Source organism: Heterocephalus glaber, unplaced genomic scaffold, assembly GCF_053883595.1.
Source record: "Heterocephalus glaber isolate CG9 unplaced genomic scaffold, H.glaber_assembly_v1.0 deba00000281, whole genome shotgun sequence".
In the NCBI taxonomy this organism is placed as follows: domain Eukaryota; kingdom Metazoa; phylum Chordata; class Mammalia; order Rodentia; family Bathyergidae; genus Heterocephalus; species Heterocephalus glaber.
In genome coordinates this window covers 10,022,370-10,040,043 of record NW_028258139.1, presented here as the reverse complement: position 1 = coordinate 10,040,043, position 17,674 = coordinate 10,022,370, and the positions used below count along the sequence as shown (strand labels likewise).

The window sequence follows — 17,674 nt, the reverse complement described above, 5'->3', positions numbered from 1 at the left end:
ATCACTAACTCTGACAGAGGCACCAGGGAGTCAGTATCGCAGATGTCTCAGTATTGTCGGGAAGCAATTATTGTCACCGTGTCGTTAAAATATGATGCTAATTACATTTTTTAAGCAGCAGTCCAATACTTTTCCCTCTTCTCTTCTTGCGGAATCATACAAAACAAGCACTTGAGTTTCTGGAAGTGTACCCCAGAGAGCAACACTGGGGAAGAGCACACAGGAAGACTTCAAGTCCATGAGTTCTAGGTCTTTCTATTATCTGGGCAACAGGAGCAGAGTTGGTGAGAAGCCCCTGCAACCCTGGCTTTTGGGTATGGCCCAGGGTGCAGACCAGGAGGGACTGGGAGCTGGCACAGAGAAGTCACTTGACAGTACATTTCAAGAGCACCTGAGTCTCTGTTGGAACGGATACATCATCATCCTCATGGAGGGGAGCTGGCAATCTCTGTTCTATCCGTTGCTTCCTTGAGGATGTGCTCTGTAGGCTCCGGGAGCTCTGGAGAAATAGTTGAAGTGGTTCCTATGCATATCCATGCTGGCACATCTACTCTGCTCATATAAAATACCCAATCACAGTGCTGGAATTATAATGTGTGCTTAATAAAATGGGGTCCTTCCCCATCTCCCTGGCTTCCCATCCCACCCCAGACAATGGTGGGAGAAGACTCTGCCAATGTTCCTGGTGGGAGAAACAGAGGGTTGAGGAGACAGTGAGAAACCAGCATTTGTGAGGCTTTGAGTTAAGTTCTTGTGTAATACAATGAAGGACAAGGACTTATAGGAGGTGGGAAGGAAGGGCAGCTTGACCAAGGGGGCAGAGACAAGAACTGCATTGATTCTTTGCTGGGGAGGTGAACAGGGAGGAGCCATCGAAGTATGAAAAGAAAAAGTGCTCATGGGGCTGAAGTAAAATGTGAAACAGAGCCAGCCTGAAGGACCTGCGCGGACACCCAGTGGCTAGGAAGGTGCAGGGATAGGGGAGACACACGTGAGGCTGTCTGTGGGGAAACTGTCAGTGAGATTGTAAGGCAAGCCTTGCGCACAGAAGAGCCCAGGGGCGAAGCTTGGGGGACACACACAGAAGAGGAGCAAGCAAATGGAACAGACGATGCTGTGTCAGGAGTTTGGGCCACAACCGGGAGCCAGGGGAGGAAGCTTCATGGGACAGCATGCCTAGCCTGGCGCAGGGTGACAGTGACCCAGAGCCACGGGGAAACCTGACTGCCCTGTGGGAGCTGCCAAGGTCATATGGAAGAGACACTAAACAAATGAGAGACTACAAATTTGGAAAGGTGTTTAGAAGGAAATGTAAATTCGACGTAGGGTCAGTAATGGATAGCCTTGATTTGGACTGCCAAGTTGGGGGAAGCTTCTTTGAGGAATGATGATTTAGCTGAGAACTAAAGGGTGAACATACATTACTGAGGGAAAGAGTAAGGAAAAATGTTCCCGTCAGAGGCACCAGCGTGTTCCCAGGCCCTTGGGGATGGCCAGGTTATGGGGGTGCAGTGCAGGAGACCGCGGTCCTCTTGATGAGTTGGATCTTTATCATACGAGAGTGGAAGTCGTTGAAGGGTTTTTAAGAATGTGGAGCTGGGTGGGGAGGTGGATTGGGTTAGTTTTGTATTCTTGGGGGGGGGGGGGTTCCCCCTGTGGCCCAGGACACCCAAGGCCTTCACACTGAGCTATATCCCCAGCCCTTTCTGTTTTTTATTTTGAGACAGAGTCTCACTAAGTTCCCCAGGCTTGCCTGAAATTCATGAACCTCCTGAGTAGCTGGGATTACAAGTGTGTACCACCACACCCAGATACTTCTGCACTGTTAAAGCATCGCTTTGATGTTACCAAGACGGGAGGCCTGTGCCTGAAGCGGCCATCATGGCTACCCAGTGCAAGGCGATGGTCCTCAGGCAAGGCTTAGGATGAGGAGAGGGGAAGAGCAGGTCGATTGCCAGTGTCTGGAGCTCTCCCCTTCAGGATGTGAGGGCGCCCTGACTGGGGTGGCGGTCTCCGTGAAGGAGGGTGAAAATTTGCCAGGCCCCCACTAAAGAAGCAAGGCCAGGAGAAGGGGTAAGGAAGACAGGACAGCAATGGCCAGTGGAGGCCTGGCTTCTTCAAGGTCAAGAAGCCAGAAGAAAGGAAAAGGCTATAGAAGCTGGAGGCGAAATGAGTGCTGGCTGACTTCAGAGACACAAGTGGAGACTCTGAGCATGCACAGGAAGGAGGAGATCCCTCTGCCGTTGACAGATGGAAAACAAACCTGGCACTGGAGTCCTGGTCCAGTTCCCATCGGCCACCAGCCAGCCCTGCGCCTTAGACAGAGCACCTCTCTGAGCTCAGCCCTCCCTCTGGAAGCAGAAGGGCTGACCCACCCTTGGCTTCAACAGGAGCCAGGGGCCAGGAGGCTACCTGAGGGATTGCTCCAGAAGAAGACCGCCTCCCTCTCTGACACGCTGGACCCCCATGTGAGTCATCATAGATAAAGCATTCTGCAGCTGAGAAATTGCACACCAGAGGCCCCCATGGCCCCAGGGTCCCTTCTAGTCCTCAGAGCCTACGGTTCTGCAGAGAGTGTGGAATCAGGAGCCAGCGCTGATGAAGACTGCACCAAATGCTCTCCATCATCCCATCACAGAGCACACCGTTAGGGGTCATAGCAGCAGAAGATTCAAACCCAGCGTGTCACCAAGGAGTCGCTGAGAGATTGTTGGGCAGCACTGAAGCTCCAGTGCAGACTGACGTCCTAAGTGTGGAGTTGGCCTCACAGAACAATTCCATGTTTCTGTTTGGCAGACTCTGAGGCCTGGGAGCACTAAGAACAGACAGCAGGCTGAACCACTGTGTGGGTTTAGCCACACAGGCCCAGTCAGAGGTATAGAGGAGTCCACCAGGTATCGAGGCCCACATGGACGTGACCTGCGTCAGGCTGAGCACTAGAAGTCAAGTGTGGAATTAGCTTGGGAGCCTTGGGAGAGTCTGAGGGATTGAGAGGACCCAGTGGGGCAAAGGCCGGATTCCATGAAATAGCAGGAGAGACAGCAGGAAGGAAGCTCAGGTAGACATGTGGATCCACCAAGTTAAGCGTGCAGCAGGTGAAGCAGTGCTCTGTGGTGATGAGGTCCAGGATGTGCCCTACCAGTAACAGCAGCTGGGCTGTTGAGGAAAGTGGGGCATTCCAGAGGCTGAGTCAGGGCCGTCCGCGGGGATGATGACTGCATGCCCCTGACTTATGTTAAAGGAAAACTGGGGACAATCTAAGGACACACTGTTTCACACAGCAGGTAGTACACATGTGGTGCTCATTCTCTGAAGAAGGAGAGAGAGGCTGAAAATATAAATAGCTCCCAAGACATTCAAATATTTATCAAATAATGACAGTGCAAACTGAGTAAGCAGACATAAAAGAGTGTTAGGTTTTTCTCTCATTTTGAACCTCGGAACCAAGGAAGAAAATCATGGTCTTGCAGGTTTGTCCTGGCTCAGGCAGAGCAAGGGTCTTGGGGTGAATGGACTTCAGTTCTAGCTCCGTGGAGGATTCTGAAGGTCTCAAGTTAGTTACCAGCTTTCTCCCCTCCTTGCTCTTCTTCATGAGTCGGTTTACAGGCTGAGGTGGGAATTGCACCTCAGCAGAATAATAATGGTGGGGAAATCGAGAAGTTTTCGGAGCAAATTGCACCTGTGCCACTAGAGCTTGGACCCCCTGGAGGCCCCTGCTGTTCTGAGGACTCTTGGCGATCTGGACCTCTTAAAACTCAGTAGGAGCCAGCATTTTCCACAGACTAAACCGCCATCAACCGCGATGGTTGCGAGGTGCCCACGGCTCCTTGACCCTTCTTTCAGTGCAAGCAGCTGTCCAGCACTGTGTGGTGGCTGCCGGCAGGGGCTGCTCTGTTTTCCTGAAGTAGGGACCTCAGTTAGCTGCACCTGTACACAGGGAGTACAGAGGAATCCAGACATTCAGCTTTCAGTTCTAAGCCCAGCTCCCTACAGCCTAGCGTTCCCTGCACCTCCACACAAGGCCATGCAAGCAACACCCACCTTCCTCGAGGTCAGGTGTGTGATGGACCCTGGTGTTTCTGCTCAGTGCTCATAAAATGTGCCGGTCTGAAAAAGAGATGAATGTTTTGAACCCAGAGAACTGAAAATTATGCTCACAATCCCCTGAAAGAGCAAAAAGAAAAAATGTCTTCAAACATGGAGTCCAGGAAAAAAAAAAACAAAAAAAAACATGGAGTCCAGGCCTGGACATCAGGACTCAGAAAAAAGTGGACAAGAGAGTCCCTTTTTCCGTTTCCTCCTGCTTAGGTGAGACCCGAATCCCAATAAGGGACCCATAGTCAATCCCTGTGTGTGACTAGCACCTTATTTCAGTCACCCCCACCCCTGATCATCCCCAACTCATGTCCCAGAGTTGCTTCTTCGGGAAATAGGAACACTCAGATGATCTGGGAGTTTCTAAGAACCTACTTTTCCTTGTGACTTCGTTGGACTGAGTGTGACCCAGACTTATGGACGTGTGTGGTCTGCCTTGAAGCACGTGCCAGAGAAGACAGGCTGAAGGAAACCCTGGGGCCAAGCCAGGCTCAGAGACCAAGTCTTAAGGCTAGAGGCCATGGTCACCTGCTTTGGCTTATATTTAACAGCAAGGAGAAGTAGCTGCCCAGAAGTAAACCTGGGGAAGATGCTGAAGGTCCCCAGCTCGGCGTAGCTGTGCTGGAAAAGAGAGCAACCTGGATTCCCATCACCCAATTAGCAGCCGGAGAACATTTGTTTTCCCCATTAAATTGTAGCTTTAAATAAAAATGCTGCCCCTGGCTCCCGGCCCCTCCCTCACTTGCTGTTAACATGTGATTAAACCCTTGTGCCGTAGCTGGCAGCCGTTGGGGTGGGAAAAGGTTATTAGCTAGTGGTTCATAGCAGTAAAAGCACTTGGATCTCATTCTCTGTGCCCCAGAGATATAATTATCTTATGCACGATGGCTTTGCCACCTGTCACATCTTCTGGTTTAATTTTTTTAAATAAAAATAACGAGAGGGGTTGGTGTTTTCTTGCTATGTGAGGAGGCAGCTCACTTTGTGCTGGGCTGGGACGATGCAAGCTTACAGCAGCCACCTCCCAAACTCCTCTCTCCTGCTTTCTCCCATCGCTCCTGGTCTCTTCCTGCTAGCTCATTATCTATCACTCACATTCTGTCTTTCTGCTCATCCGTCTAAGCCTTGCCACTCTACCTGCAGTCTCACCTTTGTTCACTCCTCTTAGCCCCAAAGCCAATCTGGCACATGCCTTCAGATTTTTGTTTCAAGCGCTTACTCTCCCCTGCCCCTTCTCTCTCTCCTCCTCCATGCTTCTCATTTCAAGTCTCTCTTGCCCTCTTCTCCCTGCCTCCTCCCAGTTCCCCCTAGACTCCATATAAACTAGGTGATCTCAGGGTCTTCCTAAAGCTTCCACTTTTCAAAAGAGCACCTTCCCCTGGGACAACCTTCAAGGCACTGTCACCTGAACAGCTGCCCTGTGCTTCTGCCCAAAGCCTACAGATCTTTGGGTTGCACCTGACTGTCGCCCTTCCAGGTTTCTCCTCAGAACCTGCGGCTGTCTTCTTAAGCTCCTGAGAGGGGATGAAGTGGTCATTCCATTTCCAACTGGCTTGTTTTGTCTTCGATTCATAGCCCAGCTTTGGGAGGGCTCCTGGCTTCTGAAAAACATGCTGTGCTTTCTTGGTGGAGTCCTCCCTCCTGCAGGGAAGGCTTTCCCTACCTCTATAGCTTCTCTCAAGATGGCATCTTCCTAACATTACTTCCTCATGGAGCTTGCTGAGCAGACCCTGGTCACCTGAGGACACAGTACACTCCCTTTCCAGCAAGGATCATCTATACTTGGAAGAGACTAGATTTGTAGATGTCTCCTGGGCCAGCCCTTGGTCTCCATATTCAAGTACAGAAGTAGTGTTCTTTCTCTCCAGCCTTCTAAATCACCTTTCAGATGCTTCTAATACACATATATCACTTGGGACCCTGGGGGACATCAAACTCCTCTGGGATTGTTGAATGCCCTTTTCATGGAAGAAATTGCATGTCTTCTAGTAATGTTTCCTTTTTCTCTTCCAGCCACCGGATCTCCAAATCAAAGTTCAGGTAAGTGAAAAACATACTGTTTTTCTTTCCTTCTGCCCACCAGCTCAGTCCTCAGCTACCGTTTTGGATGACCCAACATGACCTCCACCCTGCTGGGGAAAGCATAAGGGGTGTTTTTCTAAGGGGATAACTGCTTTCTTGTGTATGGCTATTAATAAGACGCTTATGCATAAGATGAGGCAAGTAATTCAAGGGCTGAGATGTTTTTAATTCCCTTAGTCTATCTGTCTTTTTGACAGTGCTGTCTCTGGGAGGTTGAGACCAAATATATCTCTCTCCCTTATAAGCAGAAAGTCCAGTTAAAATAAACATGTGGACACTCACTCCTGTCTTGACCTACTTCGTGTTTATAGAACAAGGTGAGATAAGAACTTTAAGGGTAATGGAAGACATGTAGAGCTGTGATTCTGCATTGTTGCTCTGAGATAACATCATAGCCTCCCAGAGGACCATGGTCTTCAACCAGGAGCTGTCTTTCGGCTTCATCTCCTGTACCCCCTGCAAAGGACCTTTGTTCCCAATACATGCAACTTCTTACAGTTACCCAAAAGTTCCTTGTCTTCTTACATGTTGAGATCTTTGTGTGGAGTTTTTCCTCCACCTAAATCGCCATCCATGACTTCGTCTGGAGAACTCAGACTTTTGCCAATAACCCCAAATGCTACTGTTTCTCCAGAGCCCTCTGTTCTCCCAGGGAACACTGACTCTCCTTCACCCATTCCCATAGAGCTTTGTCAGTGCTCCATCGCAGCACCAGCTGTGTTACACTCTGTTGGCTCAGAGGCCCGTTGCCCCTGCTAGGCTCTGTCTGCATGCCTCAGTACTGTTATTTCTGGTCCACCTCAGTGCCTGCCCAGCTGTTGGCTGTCCCTGCATGTGTGATGAATGGATGCAGGGATGGCTAGGGGGAATGGGGATACAAATTGACTCCTACAAATCTTAAACGCACCTGATCTTATTTCCCTAGCCTCACCTGCTCCGTCACGGGAGTATAAGTAATACTAAATTGGTAGATGCCACAGCCCAGTGATTATAAATTGTTCCTTGAAGCCACATGCATAGTCATTCAGATTTCTTTTTCCCCAACTCCCCTCTGGAGTGGATCTGGATACATGAGTGTGAAGGGCATCACCCCAGAAACAGGGCTGATGAGGACTGATCCTGGAATCCTCATGTGTCCACTTGGCTCGTACCTACTGTGCTACACAGAGCTACTCTGGGTGCTTGGAACTGGTACCTGCAGGTCCATCTGGCTTGGGGGTCATGGGAGACCATGCTCCATTCCCATTTCCTCCAGTCTTGAAGTTTCCACCTCTATTCTCTGACCCCAAGCTCTGTTAGTCCACTGACTTTAAGCACCTGCACACCTCATCTGAGTGTGTGGACACTTCCAGGTCCCTTGCTCTCCAGAAATGAGCTAAGGGGAGCCAGGAGAGTACAGCAGCTCCTCCACCTCCCTGTGTCCCAGTACTCTCTCTGCACCAGCCCAATAGAGCTCTCAACCAAAGGTTAACATTTTCTCAGGGTCTGCAGAGCCTACCTTCTTGCCCCAGTGTCCCTACCCCTCCCCATGGCTTTTAGGTGTTCCTAGAATATGCCCTTCTGACCTCCTGGGGCTTAGTGCTCTGGAGCTAAGAATTAAATGGGAACACTAGTGCCTGAGTGTCTGACTCTCTGCTCCAATTCTGACACCTTCTTTTTCCCATCTTCCACTTGGACTGGAAAATTCAGGCTTCTTCCCCTTTCTCTTTCTCTCAAGCCAAGACCTCCTTTATATAAAAATCTAAAGTCAGACTTCCCAGACTTGGCTCTTTTAGATGACAGAGAACTCTGAAAACATAAAAATAATACATGGATATCTCTCGCTCGCTCGCTCGCTCTCTGTCTCTCTCAACAGCTAGTTTGATAGCCAAACCTGAGAAAGCATGTTATGTTCTCAACAGTTCCAAAGCCTCCACATAATAAGAGTAAAAGAATATCAAAATACAGTTGAAAATATTTCCAAATTTCATTCTCATCATGTGTAAGCATATGACTCATGAGTGAATGAACGGATGAATGAATGAATGTCATTTGGAGGAGGGAAGGGAAATTTGTATACTTTGGCACACCCTCCTGAGTTAGAGAGTACCCAGGACACTGTGAGAACACTTCTGTTTTTAATCCAGTGATCTGTGGAATAACTTGTCCTTTTGAAAAAGAGAGACACCAACTGGCCCCTGGCCCTGATCCCTCTTCTATGGGAAGAGTGTCTCACTCTGTAACCACGACTCATAATGCAAGGGAGAGGCAGAGAGCAGACTCTGTTCCCAAAATCTTACTACTGGTAGGTTGGTATAGTCATTAAGCCCATCTCACATGAGGAGCCCAAGGCTCACATAGGATCGTGTCAGAATTCACAGCCAGGAACCTGCTGCTGATCATTCTGCCATCCTATGACCAGGTTCTGGCCAGGCGTTCTACACCCTGTGCCTGTGTCACTCACCATATTGTGGGCACAGAGTGGACTGCACAAGGGAAATGTTGTTGAATAGAAGTACAAAGCCAGCCACATGTGTGCCTTTAAAATTTTTGTAGTGCCCATGTCAAAAAGTACAAAGAAACAGAAGGAATTCATCTCAATATCTTTTATTTAAACCAGTGTATCTAAAACTTTATTATTTCAACATGTAATTAATGTAAATTTTAGTATATAAGATTACATCCCCTCACTCCCTCACTAAGTCTTTGAAATCCAGGGTACACATTATATTTATCACTTTTCTCAGTCCAAAATGACCACCTTTCGAGTGCACAACAACCACATGTTGCTACTGGCTGCTGGCCCAGACAGTGTCACCCTAGAAGTTCTGAGTGGGTGTCAAATAGCAGCCACCTAACCCAGATTCCACAGCCCGCTAATGATGTCTGGGTATGGAATATCAAAGGCTAGCAATTGATCGAAGAGGTCACCAAATTATCCAAGTATACCAAATTGTTTTCTTAGGTGAAACATTTGACAGTGACAAATACTAAAATTTGAGCTTCAAACTGTCCTGCCTGTCCTATGTGCAAGACTGATACAAGTGATACAAGTCACGGTGTATTTAAAAGTTTTATTAGAAAAGTGGTTTTAGGGCTGGGGATTTAGCTCAGCAGTTCCACCGCCTATCTCACAAGCACAAGGTCCTGAGTTCGATCCCCGGTACCAAAAAAGAAAGAAAAGTGGTTTTAGGGAAATTTTAACAAATTAATAGACTTCTAATATTAGAGTATTTCCTTGATAATCCAGGTTTCCACTTAAAGAAACAAGGTAAAATAAGAAATTCACATTGTTTAGAACAGGATGCAAACATGGAACAAATTCTTCAGTCTTTTGCAACTTGATGAGACACATTGGATGACTGTGGGAGTTTGTGGACCTCGGTGGTACAGAGTTCTGAAATGAAACTCATGGTATTCTGAACTGTGCAGCCCAGTCTCAGCAAAATGTATCTCCGGCATTCGTTGTAGTTCTGCCATGCCATAAGCAGTAAGGCACAAACCCAAATTTGCCCCAGACTCTAATAGTTCATTTCCAGGTACTTAGTCACAAAAAAAAAAAATTAAACTTAGTGATTTTTCTCTGCTATTTTTTCTCCATTCTATTAAAGAAAAGATAGAAATTTACTCCAGTCACTAGAGACAGCCTGGCATGTCCATTATTTCCATACCAGATGCCTGTTGGCAATACCCTGCCAAGCAAACCATTTTAGGAGTACAGTCCCCTCCTTCACCCACCCCTACTCCACCCCGCCAAGGATTACACGAAGGCTGAGAATTTTACGCCTTGTCTTTACAGGAAGTTGGTAGATCTGTGTAGTTTGTCTCTGCAGCACACACGAACTGTCAGGCGAGTCCTGTTGTGTAAGATGGACTGCACTAAGTAGTGCAGATCTGTAACAAAGTGTAGGACACAGTCCCTTCCCCTCATGGATCTTCTGATCTCCTTGGAGAAGCAGGAACCCTAAAATTAAAGTAGCAGGAAATGGGAAGCCATCTCCTCTGGGAGAGCTCCCCTGACTCCCCCATGACTGGCTGAAATGTGCTTACTGTCACACTCTCCCGCGACCTGCTTGCAGAGCATGCACATAAGTACCATACGCTGCTGTGACTCCTCACTTCCTGCTCTGTACCTTGTATGGGTTTCATGCAGACAAGGACTGTATTGATTGCATCAACTATTGAATACTATCCATAGTAGGTATTTTATAAACATTCCTTGACTGTACAACAAAAATAAGTAATACAGACAAGCACTACAGAGGTATCCAGGCTGGGAAAACCATCATAGTGAAGCTGAGGCTGAAGAGACAACCAGACAAAAGGTTAGAGGCCTTGGGCATTGAGAAGGCATTCTGTGGAGCTGGAAAGGCAAGAGCAAGGTCTGTTCTGAGAGAAGGCAAGGTGAGCCAAGGAAAGGGAGCAGACAATGGCAGATGCCTAGGGAAGGAGAATGGATGCATCCGTGTCCAGCCTTCTCTCCTGTGTCTACATACGGAAGGTTCTATTTCTAGAGTAAATGACTTCCAGTTAATGCGAAGGGAACATGAATAGAAAGCAAATTTCTCCTCCCTATTTTATCATTTAATTTCTATATCCTCTATGCCTATGTAAACACACAAATAAATTTACACATTCTAATAAACCATTGCATTTATTATTATATAGTAAGAAGTGTTGCCAGGAAACCAGTTGTCAAGCAAAGCTATATTTTGAAGAGTGGGAGGTGTATAATTATCTTTAAATACTTTCTCTGGATAGTAATTACCCCCACCCCTTCCCCAGCCCAGATCCACGTGACTCACCCATGGTTCCATGCAGGAACAGCGTGATGGAACAGGGCTGGGGCAGGGCACACCAGACCCAAGTGACAGGCCTGACCTCACAGCACCCTGCATCCGCTACCCTACACTTGGGGAAAGAGGGACTTGGTTGAGTTCTCGTTATTAAACTGACTTTAAGTCAGTTCCTGCTTACAGTACAAGAAAGCGACTTTGATGGCTTTAAGCTCTGAATAACAGTTATCAGTGATTTCTGTAACATGAGATTATATCTATTTAAAATATACTTTTTGCAACTACAATGTAAGCTATTTAAGATCTGATATGAATTTGTCCTGAAAATTCATTTTTCAGGAAAAAAAAGTTATCTTACCAAATTTCACTACAATATGAATAATCCCAGGAAGTAGCAGAGTTGTACCCTAGCAAGACAGACCTGCTTGAGATCAATATCTCGCACACTCCAGATGTCACCCCTCACTGAGGCCACCTGGGCCTCGTCTCATTCTCTGGTCCCTCTCGGTGCCCTCCTCCATCCTCACTCATATCCAGGGGGGTAACGTGGCAGATTACAAGCATCCCAAAGTGTATTTGGAGACTGTCTGACCACGTGGTGCTCCTTCTGTGTAGTGAATTTCCTCAAGCAGCAGGTAACTGTCCCCAGCAGGTAAGTGTCCCCTAGGCACTTACTGGAGGTGGCATCTAAACACTTAGTAATGTACAGGTCAGACCAGAGCACGACCTAGATTATTTCCTCCTTCCCTACCTTCTCTAAGGCCCTAAATTTTTCCTGCAGTTCTGAGGAAAGAAAACCCTCCTTAGAGTACTCATCACTCTTCTGATCTCATGGTCAATTTTATCAAAGGCTTGGTAACAGGTTTTCTGCAGACAGGCAGTAAAAAAAAATGCCCCAGTTAGAAGTTTGGATGATGCCAAGCTTCCCCAAGGGCACTTTGTGGTGTGAGTGGAGGGATCCATTAAAGTAGAGGTCTACATCCCTGGAGCCTCAGAATGTGAGCTGTCCCTCACATTCTGGAGCTTGTGACGCTTGGAGGAGCTTTCTTTCTGGAAGCAGAGGGCAAAGACTAGAGGGCATAGCATGTCACACACACATAGCTTGCCCTGAGCCCACTTGCAGATGGTGCTGTTGTGACCCAGGGCACTGCTAATCAACATGCCACCCACAGAAGAGCTGTTCGTGTGCATGGGATGTGGTGCTCCACCAGAACAAACCCACAGAGGAAAAGACTCCAGAAGACTGAGGATACAGATCTATGCTGTGGACTCAGATTTAGAATCTAAGAACTCAGCTGAGTTATATTACCTTACAGTGGAAACCCAATGTTCACGTCCTGTTTCAGTGCAGTGCACACACTTGAAAATTTTATTTGAATTTTTGTATTTACTCTTTACTTTTTAAAAATGTCCTTGTGAAGCTGGGCATAGTGACACCACACCTGTCATCCCAGCCCTCTGGGAGGCTGAGGCAAGAGGATCTCATATTTGGGCCCAGCCTGGACAACCTAGCAATTGAGTAAGACTCTGTCTCAAAATAAAAAGAGCTAAGGGTGTAGCTCAATTTGAAGGCTCTAGGTTCAGTCCCCAGTACCAATTTTCTTCCTGTAATATGATACACCCTGTGCTGTTTTCCATCCTTTCTCTTTTCAGTGCCAGTCACAGCCTACTCCACAGCTTTTATGCCGCCTAATAGGCTGCAGTATAAAGTTTGAAAATCTTTCCTCTGAAGCAGCTTATTTAGAGGGCTGTCTGCCCGGACTGGGATGAATGGAGGAAAAATGGAGGTCATCGTCTAGAAAAGCACACTGTTGCTTCAAGATTGTTCCTTGATACTCTGCCTTCTTTACTGCCCAAGCAGGTTGCAGTCCTCACCTACATGTGGGTCTGTCTACACAAATGCCCATAAAAAGCCCCAAACCCGTGTCCCCAGCTGAGCACTCCACCTCCCCTGACTCCCCGTCCAGACTACCTTTCCTCCAGGGCTCCACGTGTGAAGGGTGCCCCTCTTCCAGGTACCCCAGCCAGACATGCTGGCACCCCTTCTGTACCTTCCTCTCCCACCTTGCATGGCAGTCACCTCACAGTCCTGCTGATTCTGCCTCCAAAACTGCCATCAACTCAGTGGTGTCTTCTCAGTGCCTTCATCACCTCCAACCCAGACAACTGGAAAAGGCTTCCCTGTGCCATCTGTGATCTAGAACTTGAAAGTGTGTTGGGTCTGTTGGATATTTGATATCCTGAAAGCAAATCTGATCCTGTCAGTCCCCCTCTCTGAGTCCTCAGCGTGGCTCTCTGCAGTCTCCTTCTTCATCCCCTTCTTTCTCTCCTTTGTGCAGTGTAGGCCAGTTGTCAATAGAGTTACATGTTTTCTCTGAATGAAAAGGATGGAATTAGGGATAGGCTGTGAACCTCTCTACCGCAGAATCACAAAATGTGGATGTTTCTTTGGGATCATCCAGCTTAACGGTTCTCAAGCATAGTTACATATTAGAATCAGCTGGGGAACTTATAAAAACGTTGGTGGTATTTTTGGAGTATTTAAAAAGCCCCCAAGAATCAAATTTAATTGTGTTGGTGTTAGAGTCTGGGCACTGGGAAGGGGGCATTGTTGATGGTTTTTAATCTTCCCCAGGTAATTCTGTATATAGCTGTGTTTGTGGATCGCTGACAAAGATCCCTAACCAAGAGGCCATGGGAAGAAGACATGGGCTATGAATGAGCTTCAAGGGCCCATGTAGTGCTTGAACTTCTATATCAGTACGTGAGCATGTGCAAATGTGCTCTTGAAAAAGGGTCTAAACACTCAGCAGATTCTGAAAAGATCCTATGAGACCGTGGTGGCTCTGCCGCTCTGTGGTGCATCCCCAGAGCCCTTTATGCTTCTTCTTCTACGAAGTCAGAATCACACCTTCAGTGCAGAGTGACTTAAAGAATCACGGGCAAGTCATGAGAAGTGACTAAGACAGCACCGGTCATATCGGGTTCCTGAATGATGATCATTGTGAATCCTATCACTGCCACCGCCACTATTTCTAATTACCCTTTGAGACAATATTATTTCTAATAATGCCATTTGGAGAAAATGAAAATAGTTGTGTTTGTCAGGCACCTTCAGCTTTATACCAGAGGCATTGTGTGGCATTTTATCAGTGCCTACGACAGCCCCATAAAGTTGGCTCATTCCCATTTCACAGATGAGAGAACAAAACTTAGAAAAATCAGGGACAGACCCAAGGCCACACAGCTCTGCACGAGAGAGCCCAGTTAGCTGAATGGAAGGCTTGTCTCCTCACCACCAGGTTGAGCGGCTCTAGTAAGACCAAGTCATTTCAGGGTGAAAAGAAATCGTGGGGTGTGTTCTGCACTGGCAGAAATCTGCATTTCACAGCCAACCCCATCCTTGTCCCCTGGCCTTTTCCCAGCCGCTACTGGCGCAGGTGGAATCGGTTCTGCAGAAGAAAGTGCCGTGCTGCAGTCAAGTCCAATGTCTTCTACTGGCTGGTGATCTTCCTGGTGTTCCTCAATACACTTACTATTGCCTCGGAACATTACAACCAGCCCCACTGGCTCACGGAAGTGCAAGGTGAGCAGCAGCTGTGGCTCTGCCTGTCTACTGTTGCTCGCTCCACCCTGGGTCTCCTGGAGGAAATTACCACTGACTAGAAGGTTGATGGGAAAGCAGCCAGTGGTCGTGGCTCTTGGCAGGTGCCATGCTGGAGACTCCAAGGTGCTGGCAGCTTACGAACTGCACATAGCCTTGTTTTAAACAGACAGGACAAGGCCCACACCATCTGCCTGTCCCCACAGTCACTGTTGGGCCCTGGTGTCAAAGGCACAGGCTGATCTGGCTGCCAACTTCCCAGAATGGTTCTTCAATTCCTCAGCCTCCAGGCGGCCTCACCCAAGACATGAGGGTGAGAGGGGCAAAAGGCAGGCAAGAGGGAAATAGTGTGAGTACCGGAATTTTCTGCAAAGGATAGCTCAGACTCAGCTCCCTGTCCTAGACCACTCGAAGGAGATCCACTACCATATACCTCAGCATCCTCCCCAGGGGGTCAGGCAGACACAGCCCTTTGGATCTGCATTCCAGAAGCCTGGGAAGCAGTTAGTCTGGTGGTTAAAAATTCAGACGCAGGCAGCCTGATCAGCTTTTGGCTGGTTGGCATGGGCAGATTCCTGACCTCTGCAAGCCTCCATTCTCATCTCTGAAAACTGGACTCAACAGTAGCAGCACCGGTCCTTACAGAACTGCTGTGAGGAGTAGAGAGGATAATGCATGCATGGTAGATGCTAAATAAGTGTTTTTTAGGACTGCCATCAGCTGTCCCTTTCTGTTGGTTTGGCCCTAGTTGTTCATTCCGGAAGGAGCAGAGGGAAAGGTGGCACGGGAGGGAGGAGTGTTGGGTCTCCAGACTTGATAATTACTGCTTTCTTCTCCTCCCTCTCCACCCCCTTCTCCGCCTCTGGTTGGGTCCCACCCCTCCCCGACACCTGCCAGACACAGCCAATAAGGCCCTGCTGGCCCTGTTTACTGCGGAGATGCTCCTGAAGATGTACAGCCTGGGCCTGCAGGCCTACTTCGTGTCCCTCTTCAACCGCTTCGACTGCTTCATCGTGTGTGGGGGCATCCTGGAGACCATCCTGGTGGAGACCAAGATCATGTCTCCCCTGGGCATCTCTGTGCTGAGATGTGTGCGGCTACTGAGGATATTTAAAATCACAAGGTAGGTGGCTTCCCCTTTCCCTTTGGAGATGGGACTCAGGAGAAGTCCTTTAGAAAGGCAGAGAGGTGGACAATTCCGGGTGAGAGAGTAGCTCCTATTTCCAGAAGGGTCCAGCCTTGGTTCATGTTGTTTAGAAATTTCTTTGGCTTCTAACACCAGAGACTCAGCTCAGTGGTTTCAGCCAGTTAGGGATTTATTCAGTCATGTAAGAAGTCCGGAAGCATCTAGAGATAAAGCCATCAAGATCAAATTATGAGAAAAAGAAAAAAAGGAGGCAAAAGAGGGCACCCAACTACAGAGTCAGCCTCTTTACACTCAGGAGTCTCTCTTAGACACACCATTAGCATGGATAGTATCTTTTTAAAAACAAAATAATAAATGTAGGGAAAGGTACAGAGAAATTGGAACCCTTGTTCCCTGTTGATGGGAATGTGAAATGGTATAACTGTTGTATGGAACAGTATGTGGTTCCCAAAAATATTAAAAATAGAATTACTATATGATCCAGCAAGTCTACTTCTTGATATCTATCCAAAAGCATTGAAAGCGAGATCTTGAAGAGATATTTGCACATCCATATTCATAGCAGCCTTATTCACAATAACCAGAAGGTAGAAGTCATCCACGTTTCCACTGATGGAAGTATGGATAAACTAAAGATGCTACATGCATATGATGGAATATTACTCAGCCTTAAAAAGGAAGGGAATTTTCCCACATGCTACAGTAAGAATGAACTTTGAGGATATTATGCTAAGTGAAATAATCCAGTCAGAAAAAGACAAATACCGTATGATTCCACTTAGTGGAGGTACTTGGAGTAGTCAGAACCCTAAAGTAGGATGGTGGTTGCAGGGGCTGGGGGCAGGGGAAGGGAGTTTACCTGTGAGAGATGAAAGAGTTCTGGAGATAAGTTGTGGGGTGGTGATTACACAACGTTGCAGTTGTTAATACCACTGATCTGCACACATAACAATAGTTAAGATGATAATTTCCATGTTATAGGCATTTTAACATAATTTTTTTTAATTAGGGGAAACATCTCCTCCAGAAATCTCACCCGGGCTTTTTGTTCTCATTGACCTCCACAGCTGTTAGGAAGACTGAGAAACAGAGTCTTCCACCCAGGGATAAGCTGCTGTGAACACAGCCAGAATCCACCCACTGCAGCTCATGCTGGGCATTGTACCCCAAGGACTGCAGTTGCCCTCACTCTCCAGGGCAACACTCTTGTGGAGAGGGTGGGTCAGGGGCAGAGAAGTGGGTGGCCTGATCCAGGACAGTTTTCACCTGTGTCGTGACCCAAATAGGGTGGTGAAGACAATTTATTGGGTCACATACATCATTTTTAAACAGCTTTGCTAAGGTAGTCATAGATCACACATTCATCCCTTTAAATCTTTGGACTCAGGTTTTTAAAATATATTTAGAGTCTTGCACATTCTGCTGTTAGAACATTTTCATCACCCCAAAAAGAAGCTCCATACTCCCCATTTCTGCCACCTTCATTTCTAGCTATGTGCAACAACTCTACTTTATGTCACAATAGATTGGTCTATCGTGGAATTCTATTCGTCTATCTTCAGATCAGTGGGATCGTACAGTCTGATGTCTTTTGTGACTGGCTTCTTTCACTCAGCATGTTTTCAGGGCTGACCTAGGTTGTAACATGTGTTAGTATTTTATACTTTTCGTTGCTGAATAATATTCCCTTGTATGGATCTATCACGTTTTCTTCATTCTTAGGTGATGGACATTATGTTTGCTACCACCTTTTAGCTACTATAGGTAATGCTGCTATGAAACTAATGCTCAAGACTCTGAATAGATGTATGTTTTCATTTCTCTTGAATATATACCTACAAGTGGAATTTCTAGGTCTCTTGGTAACTCTGAGCTTAAGATTTTGAGGAACTGTCAAACTGTTTTTCAAAGATACTGGACCATTTTACATTTCTACCAAAAATACGCAATGTAAGGATTCCAACTTCACCA

At 47.1% G+C, this 17,674-nt stretch overlaps 1 protein-coding gene across 50 annotated transcripts in view; it reads left to right on the top strand.

The window, feature by feature from the left end:
* Cacna1c (calcium voltage-gated channel subunit alpha1 C) overlaps window positions 1–17,674 on the top strand; it is a 733,897-nt gene that overhangs the window by 590,942 nt on the left and 125,281 nt on the right. For all 50 annotated transcript variants that reach the window (XM_087182459.1, XM_087182482.1, XM_087182545.1 and 47 more), the window contains 3 exons: window positions 6,109–6,135; window positions 14,378–14,538; window positions 15,454–15,679. In XM_087182459.1, coding sequence (XP_087038585.1) covers window positions 6,109–6,135; window positions 14,378–14,538; window positions 15,454–15,679 — 414 coding nt within the window. The remainder of the gene's footprint in view (window positions 1–6,108; window positions 6,136–14,377; window positions 14,539–15,453; window positions 15,680–17,674) is intronic.